At 38.6% G+C, this 17,609-nt stretch overlaps 2 protein-coding genes across 2 annotated transcripts in view; one reads left to right on the forward strand and one right to left on the reverse strand.

The window, feature by feature from the left end:
- Positions 1-3,067: 3,067 nt before the first annotated feature.
- mpv17l (MPV17 mitochondrial membrane protein like) lies at positions 3,068-7,844 on the reverse strand. Its single transcript, XM_050069127.1, has 4 exons — positions 6,985-7,844; positions 6,447-6,517; positions 4,875-4,904; positions 3,068-4,706 (listed from the first exon to the last, which is right to left on the reverse strand). The coding sequence occupies exons 1-4, from the start codon at positions 7,289-7,291 to the stop codon at positions 4,491-4,493; spliced, it is 624 nt and encodes a 207-aa protein (XP_049925084.1). The 5' UTR covers positions 7,292-7,844; the 3' UTR covers positions 3,068-4,490.
- A 1,597-nt stretch (positions 7,845-9,441) lies between these two features.
- The window catches only part of crlf3 (cytokine receptor-like factor 3), an 18,936-nt gene continuing 10,768 nt past the window's right edge, over positions 9,442-17,609 (forward strand). Inside the window, exons 1-2 of the mRNA XM_050068396.1 lie at positions 9,442-9,559; positions 15,954-16,081. Of these exons, the coding sequence (XP_049924353.1) occupies positions 15,965-16,081 (117 nt within the window). The 5' untranslated portion in view covers positions 9,442-9,559; positions 15,954-15,964. The remainder of the gene's footprint in view (positions 9,560-15,953; positions 16,082-17,609) is intronic.

The following is a 17,609-nucleotide window of genomic DNA, read 5'->3' on the forward strand; positions in this document are numbered from 1 at the left end:
CCTTGCTTCATATCTAGGCTGCATGTATTCAGTAAGTCTTGACAGAGCTGGGGTCAGGATGTGGATAGCCTAGCTTAGCATTTAAGACTGGAAACAGGGAGGAACGGGCAGCCTGGCTCTGTCCAGGTCTTTGTACAACAGTAGTGGAAAAAGTATTCAGATCCTTAACCTAAAGACGCAATGCGATCATATGAAAATTTTCCATTATGAGTAAGAGTCTCACAATTAGAAAATGTACTTATTAAAAGTATGAGCAACATTTAGTACTTACTATGCAGGCAAAAGTTATATTGGTATAATTGTTATATATTATACTATTAAACAGCATGTTGATGTTAGCCTATATTTGTTTGATGTGAACGTGATTTTAACTACTATATATACTGTTATATTATGCTCATTATAGGTTTATAGTTAGCATGGCTCTATGGATCAGTCCACCACTTTGGCCCAGCCTGAACTCTTGATTGCCGTAAAATTTGGTTCATACATTTATGTTCTCCTGTGTGCAATGTAATAATTTGGTTCCATCTAGTGTCATCAGATCAAAATGTTAATGTGTCCAGGATTTTGATTTATGACCAAATACCTGCACAACTAACGACATGCCCATCAGCCCCAGCTGGACTTGTGTTTACTACCAATTAACATATGTTATCAGGCTAATATGCTAGACCAAGATGGTGAACATGGTAAACATTATACCTGCTAAATAGCATGTTAGCATTGTCACTGGGAGCATGTTAGCATGATAATGTTAGTATTAAGCTCAACACACCAGTGACACTGTAGACTCTTAGTCTTCTGGACTTTCACTTTTCTGATTTCACATGTCATTGTTTCCATCAGTCTTAATCTGCACCAGAAGCTGGTTCAACATCCTCATAGTGCTACAAGCTCTTTGTTCATGGCTTAACTGTGACACAATTTCCCCATCAAATCTCATTATGACATGATCCCATCCACTCAACAGAATCTATTAAGAATTTGACTCTTTTGTCTATTCAGGTCCCTTGTCAAAATGACATAAAAAGTGACCTATCTTGAAAAATCTCAAAGCACTAATGTAACAAAATAGAGGTAGTCACAATCTGTAGTGAACCAGTCATCACAAAATCATAACGTGGACATACACACAAAGCATGGAACAATATTGAACATTCTTTGAGGTTTTAATTTTGTTTTAAACATCCAAAAAACAGAAGGTCTATGTTGTTATTCACTTAAAGCTTACCTGCAGAAGGGCTGTGTCCAAACCTCTAAAAGTGTGTATAAACTTGCTCCTCTCTAGTGCAATTGACAATACATTTTATCCATGAAAGTATGATATTATAGTGTTTCACTTCTGGTACAATGATAAATGTACTGTATATTCAGCAATGAAATCTTTAATTCTCTTTACTGTCTTATGGATAAATAATAATAAATGTCACGTATCTTTCAGCTTTGCTAAAATATTATTTAATCTAAATGAGAGTGAGTAATGGGTTTCGTTAGGGTAAGTGATGTGTTATATGATAAGGTATCTGGGCTGATGGCAACCTATGTGATGTTTCAAGTAAGAGGACAGGATTAAGATACTGATACAGGTCAAACTAGGAGACAACACAACACAATGGATGCACTGATAGATATCCTGTGGTAATAACACAAAATTCGTGATTTTGACTGGAAGTGTTATCAACAAATCCCACAAAAAGACCCACTATTATGTAATATTTTGGTATTAAAGTCTGATATATCTTCCTCCTCTATGTCATAGAGCTCCATTGCTGTTCAAAAACAATTAAAAACACACCAGTAAAACACGCTGTTGCACTGGGTGACATGTTCTTTCATTACCATGAACACAAATACATTGTAGTTTATTCTGACTCACTCTCATATACTCCATCCTGCTGCTACAAATACTCACTAGAGCACTAAATGTGGATTAATCCATCGTTGAAAATAGTCCCCAATAAATGCACTTTTTCCTCCTGCTAGATATATTTGCCAACGCCTCGCAGTTGTGTGCCTCCGTGAATCCATGTCTGTGAAAACATAGATGATTCACACACATCTTCCCCCCAGCAGCACAGAAGATCTCTACAATCAGTGCAGTTTCAAAGTGGACACCCAAGATTCGTGTCACAAATTCAGTATCTGACCAAATGTCTCCCAAGTTATGGCATTAAATAATTGCCAGAAAAGTGTTTTTGCAGAGCATTACAATGTCACAGTGAAGCTGACCTTTGACCTTTTAGATATGAAATGTCACTACTTTTAATCCTACTAAACATTTGTGTGAAATGTTGTCATAATTAGTGCATGAATTCCAACGTTATGGTCGAAAACATGTTTTGTGAGATCACAGTGACCTTTGACGACCAAATCCTAATTAGTTCAATCCAAGTGGATGTTGGTGCCAAAATTGAGGAAATTTCCTCAAGACTCTCTTGAGATATCGTGTTCACAAAATGAGATTGACGGAAGATCACAGTAACCTTGACCTTCGACCACCAAATTTGGATAAGTTCATTCTTGAGTCCAAATAGACGTTTGTGCCAACTTTGAAGAAATTCCCTAAAGGTGTTTTTGATATATCGCGTTCAAGAGACTGAGGTAGATGCAAGGTCAAGGTAGCCTTGACCTTTGACCACCAAATTCTAATCAGTTCAATTTGAAAAACTGCTTTTGAAATATCACGCTCACAAGAATGAGATGGACGGACAGACTGGAAGGACAACCCAAAAATGTAATGTCTCTGACCGCGACTATCACTACTGCGGAGGCATAAAAACTACAGTGACCTATTATTTCAGAAAATTACTAAGCCTTTTTTCAAAAATATAAATTTTTTTAAAGATGCATGTCTTATTCTTGAGACACGGACTAACACATTTTGGTTTGGGTCTTTTCATGGGATTTGTTGACAATAAGAAAAACACTTAAAATGAAACTGTTGTTAATATTCATGATTGTCAGACTATGACTAGCTGGCTTTCATCGAGCACCACTATTGTGTTTAATTTGCATTATGACAAGGTATCTTATAAACTGATGGCTATGTTTCTATTCAGTGTGTGGCAGATATTATATTATTAGTCTTTATTAAGCAAGGACCATGCACAGAAACATTCATCTCAAAAATGAGAAGAGATGATCATCATGATTCATTTAATGTTTTTGATGATCCTTTCTCTATTGCCATCATCAGGAAGTTTTTAGACTTTAATGGACATATAACTGAGCACATTCTTCCTCCCCAGATGATGAATCTTGATGAGCTTTCAGGACATAACACATCAGTGCATCCCAAAATAAACACAGAAACTCCATTTAAAATTGTACACTCACAAAAAAATATATATACACATATTGCATTGTATTGATTATTGCTAATGACTATCACCACTCAGACACACACTGCAAGCTCGCAGACCTGTGGCCAGGATGGTCTTATCAGCAAGAAAGAAGGCACAACTAGTGTAAAGCAGAAAGATCGAGCCCTTAAATCTGATTTCAGGAGCTTCACTGCTCTGTGGGCTCGCATCAAACTCAACAACCAGCCACAGTCCTCCATCACAACACAACTGCCTTTTAAAGTAACGAGTCCATGGGTCCAATCTCATTTCAGCTGAACCCTCTGTGGTTTGGAGGCAAGATCATCATTTTATTATCACTGCAACTGTAAACAATATGTGCCAGGCTTTCAGACATTACTTTCTTTAAGTGAATTTCAGTGTTGTTCTATTGTTCCACCTGTCATTTTGCTACAGAACAAAATGTCTCCAAACTTGCTGAAAATATTCATGATCCCCTGAGAGGGAATCCTCTTGCCCTTTAGTCTAGTGCCTCCATTAGGACAAAATCTCCACTTCCATACAAGAAATCTCCAAATCTATCTTACTATAAAATGTGTTTAGCACCTTCATGCTCTTCTGAGGATGAACCCATTTGATTTTAAAGATTTTTCTCAAGTACCATCCACAGGATAAACTGAATATTTATAGTTCCAGTACTGATAATGCTTTTGTGTTTGTTTTAGCCAAAGCGTTAGTATACTGGGCATTTAAAAAGAGGACCATTAACATTTTTCACACAGATATTAACCTAGATTTTCTTATTCTTGTTAATCTGTTTCACATGTATTTTCTCTATCTTTTTTTTTTTTTTTTTTTTTTAAATGCTTTTCCACTTCATAAAGAATCCAGTTCTGGGGAAATAATACATAATTTTTGCACATTAAATATCAAATGTTCAGCACAGGAGGAAAATGTCAACACATCTGCAATTTAAACTTCACAGCCTTCAAAGTCTTTAAGTCAACTGTTGTGCGTATATGACAAATAGATGTTTTTCATTTTCCAACCAGTAACCTGCTCCTGAGCTCTTCAGCTTCCTGTGGTTCTTTCCATTTGTGTTTGCTGGTTGAGCAAAAGTGGAAACCCCTCTGTCCTGTAACCAAAGGCTTTAAAGACAAAAGCATCCTCGTCCTCATCCTAAGTTTAGTTTGTCCTCTGGGCCTTTTGCTTTTTTCGGGCCAGTCGGGCCTCTCGCATCTCCTCCAGGGTCTTACGGGGGTCCATGACGAAGGCCAGAGCCACTCCGGCAGTGCCATCACCGCTTTGCCTGGAGAAGCACAGGAAGGTGGCCCAGAGGAAGGCGCAGCAGCCCATGAAGGCTGTCCGCATGTACAGCGGCATCAGGACAAAGTTCAGAAACTGAGAAAAGGATAGGATGTTATAGATACTCATCAACATTATGCTCTTACTTTTGGTTACAGCCTTAGACAGACAGCACAACAATACAATCCTTGATTTAAGTTAAAACTACTAACAACATAAACTGATGTAATATATAAACAACAAGAAAATTTTTCTCATGTTTACCTGCATGAATGGCCAGTACATGAGTCCAGTCTGAAAGTGAAAAGATGTTACGATGAGTGAAGACTAAGAGGAGCTACAGTACACAACATCTGTCCATTTACTGCCTTTACATGATTGTATTTGGAGATCACATTTGTGTTTATATATGCAGTGAAGATACTCGGATCCTTCTCATCCCTCTAAAAACACCTGACCCAAAGTTGGCGAAATGGACTGTGTACTTTCCCCTTGAAGGACGGAGCTACCTTTTTTTTTTCTTTTTTTTTTTTTACAGTGGTGAATTTTCTCAATTTGAAATGAGCATATAGAGTATTGCAAAACAAGACAGAAAAGAACAGTCTGCTGTGTGCTGCAGTGGTGAAGAAGTGTTCAGATCCTACTAGGGCTGAGCAATATATATCGATATTACATCAGTACTGTGATATGAGACTAGATGTCGTCTTAGATATGGTCATTTTGTAAGTCTTGTCTTTTTCTGGTTTAAAAGACTACATTACAGTAAAGTGATGTCATTTTCTGAATTTACCACATTATTCTAGCTGTTTAATTATTCGCCTTTACCCACTTAGTCACTATATCCACATTACTGATGATTATTAATCAAGAATATCATTGTGTATATACTTTGTTAAAGCACTAACAGTCAACCCTACAATACCATTGCAATATTAGTGATATTTGGTATTGTCTACATATTGCTCAGCACTAGATCAGATAGCTACTCAGGTGAAAATAGTAATACCACAATTTAATATTACAAATAATAGTTCTGCTTCCAAAACATATCATGAGTAAAATTACATTTGTATCAGCAAACTCTAGTATGTAACTTGTTCTAATAAAAAAAAATAATTATGCAACAGATGTATTAGATGTATAACAGATGTATTATGCAACAGAGGCAGACCTTTCAGAGTTAATTAACATATTGGAATGTAATCACAAATTAATTAATTAAAGAAAGGAGCAATTTAATTTTAATGTTGCAGCTGGATGAGGTCACAGTGCAGGGTAGTTTAATCCCCCAAAATGCATCATGTTTTATAAACTCGTCATAGCTGTAGTATATAAAACCTTAATCGAATAGGTAACTGGTAAAATACAATAAATTGTCAAATGGTAAAATTATAATGTAGCAGAAAATAGATACACACACGTAAAGTACAAGTAGACTGTCACAAAACTAATATGTCGTTTTCTTTGACGACAAATAAAATACAATCATATAGGCTACATTTCTTGACACAGGATGTATCTAGATGTTTCACATATCTGGGAACTTTTTATACATCTAAGGGAAATGAGATTTTAGGACTCTTAATTGTCATTGACATTCACCAGTTATGCAATTACAGCAGCATGACGCTGTGATTTACAATTGGCAGGATTTCAACGTCCTGAAACTCGCTGACTTTTTTATCCGACGGCTGTAGTCTCGATTGAATTACCCGGTTTGCGTCGTGCCCATGCGTCAAAGCAGCAGTGGCACAATCTAGGTTAAGCTGGTTGTGAGCTCGCAGCAATTTGTGAATGGAACTTTCCTTTACTTGATGCTGCCGAGGCCCTCCTTACCTTCCAGGTGTTGAAGAACTTCTCTCTCCAGTCTTCTAATACATCCTCCTTACCCTCCAAGAAGCTAACCCCTGCAGGACAAAAGAGACGTTTACGCAGAGGTTTAAGGTGATGTGCGCCATTACGCACGATCTAAAAACGTGCGTAATGACTCCTCACCTTGATCCACATGATACTTGACTGAGAGACGACCTTAATATGAAGCCTCATCACCTCACTATTGTATGTGTTAACGTTTGTAATGATTGCAAGGTGTGATATGTCATTATTGATCTGTCTGAGGCCTGAGGTTATACATGTTGTTGCAAGAGAACAAAGATTCAGAACATTTTACAGGTTTTTAACTGATAAGACATATTTGGGCCGGCCCTGATGGTTTGGTGACAGGACAAAAAGAGTTAGTAATTTAGATGTCTGGATGTTTTTGGCATCAGATAAGCCTATTCATCTCAGCCCCAAACAGAGACCAAGAGTGTCTGCACTTTGCCTTGCATTAGCCAACTCTAAACTGTCTTTGCATTAGATGTGGCAATCTTACCTGTGTAGAAGACACTGGTGGCCAAAGGCGACGCAAAGCTTTGGTCCAGCAGGAGTTTGCGGAAAACCATCCCGGCGGACTTTCCAGGGAAACGCTTCTCCAGGGCTCGCAGCCAAAAGTAATTGAAGTTTCCTTGAAAACTGATAGCCACAATGGCCACGTTGCGAGTGTGTTTCCAGTCGATGCGCTCCTTCTGAGCTATTAGCTGATGGACCAGGTCACCGCCGGCGAATAAGCACCCGTACAAAGTGACATTGGCCAACCAGGGGAATCGTTTGGCGGCTTCTTTCAGGACAGCTCTCCTCATTTTGGTACCACGCAGAGGATGGGGTCCAAAGGGATGCTGGGCTGTCCTGAGTGGCTTCAATTCAGCAATCAGGACGCAAGCATAGCGGTTAAAATATTTTGACAAGGCCTTGATGTCAGTCGGCTGGCCGACACGACGCAATCCATCCGTGCGCGGTAATCAGGGGAGGGATTAGACGTTTCCACCGGCAACAGGAATATCACACATTATCGGATCTCAGATGACTAATGTGAACTGCAGACTCCCCCAGAAAGTGTTTTAAACACTTCTATCAGCATATTCGCGCCCTGCGTAAAACGTGCCATGGCTCCAACTTGGTCACTTGGATAGAGCTCCTCTAAAGTATTGCGTCCTGGAGTTTTGCGTGCGTAAAATGCAGCCGATCCATATATATGAGACACAGAGAAGCTTGTGGAAAAGGCTCCAGTTGAACATAAGTACAAATCTAGATCATTCTGTCCGTTCTCACTCGGCGTGTCACTCCCGGTGAATGCAGGTGCCTCTCAAACAAATCCTGTGGGTCAAGCGCTAATCTGAGGGATTGTCCCGGGCCAGTCAGACGAAGAGCCCCGTCTAATAACTGCGCCACTGATTTCAACAGCAGCAGTTTGCTGTGCAGAGCTGTGTCCCGTCGCGCGTTCAGCCAGCCAGTCCATGCACTGCCAGATCTACTGTGCCCAAACCTGCAATGACCTCGGTCACTGCTGTCCCTTGTATTGTTCAGCTTGTATTGTGCTGGTTTTATGGTGCAAATCTGGTGTTTTCTTCATATCTTGATAGGATGTGATATATGAAATTATTTGTCAGAGGTCCCCATCAGGTGTAACATTATCGCATCTATGACTGCGAGGACAGCGCAAGCGCTCCTGCCCGGGAGGGCCCTCCGCCCTTCAGGTGCAATCGAGGCTACCTATAGAATATACTGCCTGCTTTTATTACCACACACTATTTCTATTTAGATATTTAGAAAATATACCAAAAAAACCCCAAACAAATTAAATAAAACTGCTCTGCATTCTGAGCTTGGACTCCTGACTCCAGAGTAGAGATAAGAAAGTATGTCTCTGCTCCATCAAACACTGATGTTTAAGAATCTGGGACCCCTGTAGTATCTTTAGGGGGATGAGAGAAGCAGATTTGTTTGGCCAAAAATTTTAGATGCCTTTATCTAACCAGACCTGCACACATGCTGTATCCATCATTCCAATAGAGGGCGATGTCAGTCCATAGAGCTCACTTTCCCACCTAAGACCTGAGCTGGGACAGGAACTTGTCAACTGGCCTTGACTCATTGAACTTAACTTTTTATCTTGCTATGATGTATTGTTCTAAACTATTTGAATATTCCATCTAAAATATGATATGCATTACTGACCTTTATTTGATTACTTATATCAATTGTTGCAGGACTGGTAATAGCTCTTCACCCAACAAATTTGATTTCTGTTGATTTCATGTCTCTTCCGGGGCAGCTGGAGATCTACATTCTGTATAAATAAAATTTAATGCAATGATAAATAAAACACTGAGATATTGGGCTGTATACATTTTAAGTAGGTCTGTGTTCTGTGTTTGCCACCAACCTCATGAAGTCATAAAGTGTATAAATAAAGGTAAGCCCATTATGAGAGCACTGCATGCAAAACAGGCCTACTAATATTTGTTTTATTGAAAGATGCTTCGTTTAAAATGTCATTATGTTGGATGGATAAAAATTTCCATTAGTGGATGAGAAAATACACTGGAAAAAAAGGAAAAGTACAAACACACATGTGGAAAATGTACTTGTGGATTTTAAATGTAATAATTATGATACATAAACTTAAATAGTACATATGTGAAATGGTGATAATGACATATATAACATTTTAATAACAATGACCATAATGAAATAAAATTCAACCAATACTTAAAATAAAAATAAAGTACATAAATTCACTCCATACTTCTAAATGTGTACAGTAACCACATGATGTATCACAGTACGGTCCAGATTTGTACACACTTTAACTCATTTCATCAGTTCCACTTTGATATGGGAGGTCTTCTGATGAGGGAGGGGAGAACGCAGTATATATCAATCCGATTGGCTCATTTCCCTGTCGATCAACACGATCCTGTCTTTAATTGGCTGCTGTCCCGAAAGCCTCGGAAGTGTCATTTTTGGACTTGAGCAAAACTTGGGCATATCTAGCAGTGGTGTGGCGGCGGCTACGAGCTGATTTACAATTTTCGGGAGTAAATGGCCACCAGAAAGCACTAAAACAGGTAAGTTGTGAAATATTTTCTCCATATTAGAAGGTGAACTTTTAATTTCACTGACGAGCCATTGTTTTCTTACGTAGCTGTTGTCCGTTTGCTCTCACAAGCATGATTCGAGTTTCATTGTCTTTTGGCCGTAAGCTAGCAACAGCTCTCCGCCTGTCTTGTAACGTTAACGTTAGTGAGAGTAGACAAACTCCATTACATGTCGTCTCGCTAACTGATAAATAGTGGCTTTCATAACTCTTAGCATTTTTGACTCACTTATATCCACAGTAGCACTATTCAGTCCCATTTACAGCTGACACAGACAACTTTTTAAGCTAGTTCGTCTGTTATTGCCATCATCTTCCATCACCAAAATACATCGTGACGAGCAGTGTGAACCATCATTTGACGCTGTCATTTCTCGGATGAAGTTGTTGCTGAGTGAACATCTTCTACGCCGAATTGACCTCCATACATTAGTCATTTAGCTAAACTCTTACTTCTATTACTGTGATGTATCTGGCTTTGCTGACAGCAGCGCCGACTTAAAAATACGAGATTTGTTAATGGAGCTTGGGGGTAGTTCTGCCCACACGCCCGATCAATTAAGATTATCAGGTCTAGATTCACCGACCCGCCTCCTCGTGACATTCCAACATGGAAATATCAGAAATTAAATTATGCAGCGTGAATTATGTATTTATGCTTTTTATATTCTTGGAATGCCAAAGCAGGCTAGTGCAGCCCCAATGCTGGTGGGCGGAGGTTTAAGTTGATGAAAATAACTAACGTACAGAATACGGAAGTTGTTGTGAGCGAGTTTAGACATGTCTAATGTCTCCTGTTGTCTCTTCTCGTCACTGGTCTGCTCTAATAATAATAACGTGGGTTTGCACTTGAGTGCCTTTCATAACTTTCCTGTTAGTCAGAGCATGTGCAGCATGCTCGAATGAGTTGCATGAACCGTCTATAAACTACTTGACATTTATTGTAAGATTAAATTAGAATTTAAATTGGGTCAAAACACAATGAGGCATTCAAGTGCTTAACAACATGAAAACAACGTGTAATTTGAGTTTTTCAGTTGGTTTGTCAGCCTATTAGCATGAGAATGCTTTTTGTGTCTACATGAATGCCTCAATATCAGCCAGGATGCTCATGGATATTAAAAGGAATATTAAAAAATGAAATGACGAACCACAAGAAACAAGCACACAGCAAAACCTTTTTTCCAAGTTTGTTTGAACAGTCAGTGTTTGTTACCTCTTGTGTTGGATTGTGACTGAAATATATCAGATACATGGCTTTTCTTTTTTTCCCTAAGCAGGACTTGGTTTTGTCACCACATATTTCTAACACTGTAAACAGTCTGACAGACCTGTGAAAGCAGGACAGTGGGACATCAGTCCATGCAGGTTGACCTAAATACTCTGAAAGCACACTCCCAATAACTCTCTGGTTGCATGTTTATGTACAAAGCATACGAGCATAAAGAATACAGGTTTGTATATATAATTAAGAGAGTGAGAGACAGAGATTTTCTGTTATAAGACAAACCAGTCTGACGCTTGCTTGGCTGCATTCCCATCATTCACATTGAGTCTTCAGTGGATTTTGGAGAGAGACAAGGATTATAAATGACAGGATTAAAGAGATAGAGAGAGGGCCAGCACCCTTATTTAGAGGATAAAGACAAAATCTATGTTGTGGTTGTCTGTTAATGGCTGGGCTAAATAAAGGCTGCTGCTCTGGGCAGTTTGTTAACAGACAGAAATGACTCAGAGATATCTGTGTGCATGTTTAAGTCAGAAAAAGTAACAGTGCATGCCTGCATAATTCTGCATAATTACATTTGCATTCATGTGGGTGTAAATGCATACTGGAGACAGTTTATTGGTTGTGAGTTTGTGTGGGATTTAATCCAAATATTTTGTGCCAATCCAGCAACTTTAATTAAACAACAATTTAAAATATCACTTTTTAGCCCAAAATGCCACCCACTTAAGTTCTAGCCTCTAAAATGTGAGGATTTTCTGCTTTTCCCTGTCATATATGATAGTTGCATAAATATCTTAGGGTTTGGGATTGTTTATTGACAAAAGTAGACAGTTGAGGATAACACTTTGGGCTCTGGGAAATAGTAATGGGGTTTTTGACATTTCATTTTGACCGTGGTTAGTTGCAGCCCTTAGTTGGCCTAATTTTGGATGATATTTTTTCCATCTGTGAAGGGGAAAACTTCATGTTAGTTTACTGTTGATTTCTTTGGGGTTCAATGAACGGTTGTTTTCAATATTGATAATCTGTTAGTCTGTTTTGTCTAAAAATGTGAGAAAATAGTGAAAAATGCTCAAAAATGTTCAGAGCCCAAGGGTAGGTCTTCAGAGTACCTTATCCTTTTTTCCTGACCAACCTTTAAAAGCCCAATAATATTCCACTTACAACTATTTAAACTGGAGGAATCTTTAAAGTGTTCATATTTGAGGGGCTGAGACAAGCAAGGTTTTGGGCTTTTCCTTTCTTTTTTGTGTGATTAATTAGGCTACTTTTATAATTTATAATCAAAATTTGTTAATTAAAGAGCTATCTTAACTCTGCTGCCTAAACTTAATTCAGCTGACTCTTGGATATATTGGTGACTGGCTTTTAAAAAGATGTAGGCCTTAAAAAAATGTTTGGCATTGTTGAAAGGCTAGCAAAACCTTCTGGACCTTTCTCCATTTTTTTCTGACACACAGATATGAAACAACTAGTTGATTTATTGATTAGTTGACTGAGAGAAAAAATCCCAGCAACTTTTTGATAAACATATTATTTAACATTGTTTAGCTTATTTGAAAAGCAAAAAAATGCCCCCAAAATACTTCCAGCTTCTCAAATATGAGAATTTGCCATGTTCTGGTTTTATAACATGGTATGTAAAGAGAAAGCACGCCTATTTGGGTTTGGAATATAACAATTAATTAATCAATTAATTTGCAGTCCTACGTCATAATCTGGATGAGACCCAAACAAGCAGATTTTCCAAAATGTTCCTTTCAAAAAATCCCATAAATCTCACTTTATGCCCCCTGTCTTATAACAACAAACTGTTTGTACATGTATAATTTTCCAGTGTGTAGTTCTCATATATTTAAAATGAAGAACTGTTTTTCCTACAAATATTTTTTTATGCTCTTAAGTCATGCAGAGCTTGTATGAACTCAATATAGATTCAACATTGAGATGCTATGTTATAGTAACGGTGGTGTGATGTAAGATGCCCTCCTGGGCCACATGATGATACTGTATGTACTGTATGTGGCAGAAGCAAGAGCCCTCTCAGTGACTTCCTCTTCAGATGCTTTAAAGGAAGCGTGGCCGACCGCAACCAGGGGCCAGGTTGTGTCACTTCTTTCAGCTCTGAGGAGGACCTAGAGAAAAGAAAGTTACTTTATATCTTTATCACTTGAAGACTTAAACATCTGAAGATCGACATGAGTGTTGTTTTCTCATGAGATATTTCATTATTATTATTATATTTACAGCACAATCGTAGTGATGAATTAGTTTGGTGTCACTGGTGTGAATAGATGTAGGTTAGGCCTACTCTGTATTTAGTTCACAGTTAGCAGAGGAGTATAAAATGGAAGGTCTTTCCCCAAAAAGTAACTCTTACACGTTTTGCCTATATAAAAGCAGACGCTGAGGATATAAAAATTAAAATGCATCAGGATCTTTACACCCAAAATAGGCTGCTTTGACAGGAAGGCATTTAGGGTAGTCTCAAAGGAAATTAACTTAATTTTCAGTTTCATTCTGTCTGCAGTGTGAGCAAAGATTTCCATGATGCCCTCCATTTTTAATATAATGTTCAACTAAGAGTTTCTTGGTATGGTGATGCTATAAACTTTAAAAAGGCTGAGTGTATTGGTAATATACACTCACCAGCCACTTTATCAGGCACACCTTGCAAGTAACTGTTTGACCTTTTGCCCTCCAAACTGCCTTAATACTTCATAGATTCAACAAGGTGCTGGAAACATTCCTCAGAGATTTTGGTCCATATTGACATGATAGCATCACACAGTTGCTGCAGATTTGTCGGCTGCACATTCATGATGTGAATCTCCTGTTCCACCACATCCCAAAGGTGCTCTATTGGATTGAGATCTGGTGACTGTGGAGGCCACTGGAGTACAGTTAAGTCATTGTCATGTTGTTGAAACTAGTTTGAGATGATGTGAGGTTTTCTGACATGGTGCATCATCCTACTAGGAGAAGCAATTAAAAGATGGGTACTCTTTGGTCATAAAGGGATGGACATGGTCCGCACAACACTCTAGGCTGGTAGGCTGTGGCGTTTAAACGATGCTCAGTTGGTACTAAGGGGCCCAAAATGTGCCAAGAAAATATCCCCACCACCAGCCTGAACCGTTGATACAAGGCAGGATGGATCCATGCTTTCATGAAGTTTACGCCAAATTCTGACCCAACCATCTGAATGGTCTCAGGTTTCTTTTCTTAGCTGATAGGAGTGGCACCCTGTGTGGTCCTCTGACCCATCTGTTTCAGTATTGTGCAATCAGAGATGCTCTTCTGCATACCTCAGTTGGAATGAGTGGTTATTTGAGTGGCTGTTGCATTTCTGTCAGCTTGAGCCAGTCTAGCCATTCTCCTCTGACCTCTGCTATCAACAAGGCATTTTCACCCAGAGAACTATCCCTCACTGGATATTTTCTCTTTATCAGACCATCCTCTGTAAACCCTAGAGATGTTTTTTGCTTAGAAATCCCAGTAGATCAGCAGTTTCTGAAATACTCAAACCAGCCCATGTGGCACCAACAACCATGTTTAAAGTCACTTAAATCACCCATTCTGATGCTCCGTTTGAACTTCAGCATTTGTCTTGACTATGTCCACATGCCTAAATGCATTGAGTTGCTGCCATGAGATTGGTTAAGTGGATATTTGTGTTAATGAACGGTTGAACAATTGTACCTAATTAAATGGCCAGTGAGTGAATTTGTATATTTTATGCTATGATTTAATGAAAGTTTGCTTCCAACACCTTATTTTAGAAGCAAAAGAACATTGTTAAACAATGGGATGTTGCAGCGCCTTAATGCCATTGTTTCTGAGTCTTGAACCCAAACTGATGCTTTTTTTTTTACAAATTTTATCAGTCAGAACCAATGAGAAATAGTCTGGCTTTATAACGTTGATAAATTCTGTTGTATACTGTTAGAAAAGTGTTTCTAAGGGTGATGTTGCCGTAGGTGTTCAGTTGCAAACGTTCCACATCTCTTTTAGAAGCAGCCTTATGTGTTTGTGACTGTGGTGACATTAACATGTGTCACCACCACCATGACGTGACAGCTTTTGTTCTCAAACTAGATGAACTCTACATGTTGACGTTACTTTGTTCTGTGCAATCAGTTTTCCCGTACAGCCTACACTAAATGGCTTTAACATTAACACACAGCCAAAACAACCAAATGTAGCAGACCTGCAGCATTATTTTAGTGATCTTAGATAATGGATCTTAAGGTCACAGGAAGGAGCTTAATGAACTGACTTTATGTTACCGTCAGGACCTCACCTAGTGCATAATTGTACACCTATTTTTTGTTTTATTTTACCAACAAAGGTTTATGTTGTCTCAGAGGTGGGACACACTAAGCAGTCCTTATCCAAACTGTATTTAAAGGTCAGTATCAGTCTGATCTCATGCTGCAGTGGTGTGAAGCCAAGTCAGTTGTAAAGTAGGGTTGTTACATGACTGGTACATTGATTGCTGGCTGGTAGCTGTAGGAAGTGGTTTTCTTGTTGCCTCACATCCTCTGCCATTAAAATGCTCTAACGCAGTCTTGTATCTTGTAGTTTTTGTGGTGGAGGATGCAGGTTACTTTTTTGCATTTTGTAACATTGCAGCCTTATGGTTTTTAATTTGTTTTTTTTCCACACTCATTGCCTCATATTATCAAAGCAAAACCTGGATTTTGGAATATTTTGCACATTTATTAAAAAGAAAACATGAAATATCACTTTGACATACTGTAACTACTCAGACCTTAAAGAATTCAACAGCAACAGTATTCTTTGATATTATTTCTTTGGCATAAAGGAGTTCTAATTAAAACTTTTCATGTTGATATGTGTGATTATAAATGAAGAGAGAGAATTTGCTGATTTTGTGTGTTGATATTTGTGTTTAAAAAGATATAAATAATCAACAGTAATTTTATCAGTAAACTTAAAATCAATATAGATTAATCAGGACTTGAATACTGACACTTTCTGCTGCAGCCATTTAATACACTATGAAAGACAGTATGTGGGTTTGTTTGTGTCTGGTTTCAGGTCACACTGCATCTTTGGTTATATTTTGTAAATATTCTTCTTCTCTTGTGTGTGTGTTTGCGTGTGTCAGGAGGCGGGAGGATGTTTGCGGAGGTGGACTTGTTGCTGCAGGAGGCGAAAGAAAGCATTGAGGCGGCTCAGAACTACCGCAGTGAACTCCAGCAGCGCCTGCATGGCCTCAACCAGGCCCGCAAACAGGTACCAGAGTCTGTTCACACCTCTGCATATAAACAGTTTTAAAATAGACTAAACAAGATGGCTAGTGCCACCATTTGACTGTTTAGAAAGCACTCTTTGTTTCGGCTCATTAACTCCTTTTAGATTATTCATGTGGGTTCACTTCTTTATGAAGAAAAAATGACACGTGTTACTGTTGTATTTCTGAGGTATGATAATGGATTTTGATGCACTCTGTGTCAACCACACCAGGGTAATATGAAGTGTGTTAGCCCCTGACCCGACCATGAGTCCCATGAGTGTATATGCTCTCTGTCCCTCTCTCTGCTATCTCTTCCTTCCTCCTGCTGTCTAGATTTACCCCCCCTCCTGCTTCTCACTATAAACAATGCTGCTATTTCCTGTCGCAATGGACGGACAGCAAGCCTTAGAGGAGAAGGACAGGGCCAGATACTTCTGTAAAAACACAAAACTCTGACTCTTCAATTATCAATATTTGTTTAAACGTTGTGAAATTGAAAAGTAAAATAATTTACAGGGTTTTGTGTGGATGCACAGTCTTCTCAGTGGCTGGGTATCTTTTTAAATTTTTGAGGACATTTTGAGGAATATAAACATGTTTTTCTTTTATGAAATAAAGCCAAACTTAAAGCCAACTCTAATCCATATCATAAAGAACTGTGCCTAATAAGGTACTGCCTGAAACTGATTAAAATCAGCAGATAGATCAGATCTGTCTGTATCAGTGAGTTTACACAACCCTATTAGTCAATCATTCAAACATGCTAGTGATTAGTTTAAAGCTGAATAAGCAGTACAGCTGTGATGATGTCAGTCTGTTTATCTGTTGGTACAACACTTCGACCCTGAGTGAAAACATCTCGTTAACTGTTGAATGGATCAGTCGAGCAAGTGATGCTGTGAAATGCGCTTATTTGCTCCCTTGCTGAGTCATATCTGAAGACAGATACCACTCTTGTATCTGTACACGAAAGGTGAAGCTACATCCTGTTAGCGTAGCTAAGCATACAGACTGGAAACAGGTGGAACAGCTAGCCTGGCTCGCTGAGAAGGTGATAGAATCCACCTACCAAAGCTCACTACCTAATTATTACAAAACACAAAGCATAAACATGATAGTTTGTGTTTTTATGGGGGCTTGTGTGCAGTAATGGTTGTCATCGTTGACCATACCCATCTCTGAAACTGTAAAATGTTGTTTTAACACTATGATATATCAGTTTAATGTCCATAAAATCCTCTGTGGTGCAGTTCTACTTCAACATTTACCAATAGGATACATAACCTAGAACAATACAATTTCATAAAGCACCTAACCTTTTCAAAATGTTTCAGGGCTCAACAATAAGGATTGCCTGATTGCCCGGGGCAAGTAAAACTCACGGTCGGGCATGTAAACTAACAACTCACTTGCCTGATCGGGCAAGTTGCTAAAAATAGTAAAAGTTAATAACTAATTGATAAAATAAATGTATTTTAAAACGTGCTCTTCTGCTCTGATGCAGCGGTCTCGCTGCCTGAAGTCACA

Source organism: Epinephelus moara, chromosome 18 (assembly GCF_006386435.1).
Source record: "Epinephelus moara isolate mb chromosome 18, YSFRI_EMoa_1.0, whole genome shotgun sequence".
Taxonomy (NCBI): domain Eukaryota; kingdom Metazoa; phylum Chordata; class Actinopteri; order Perciformes; family Serranidae; genus Epinephelus; species Epinephelus moara.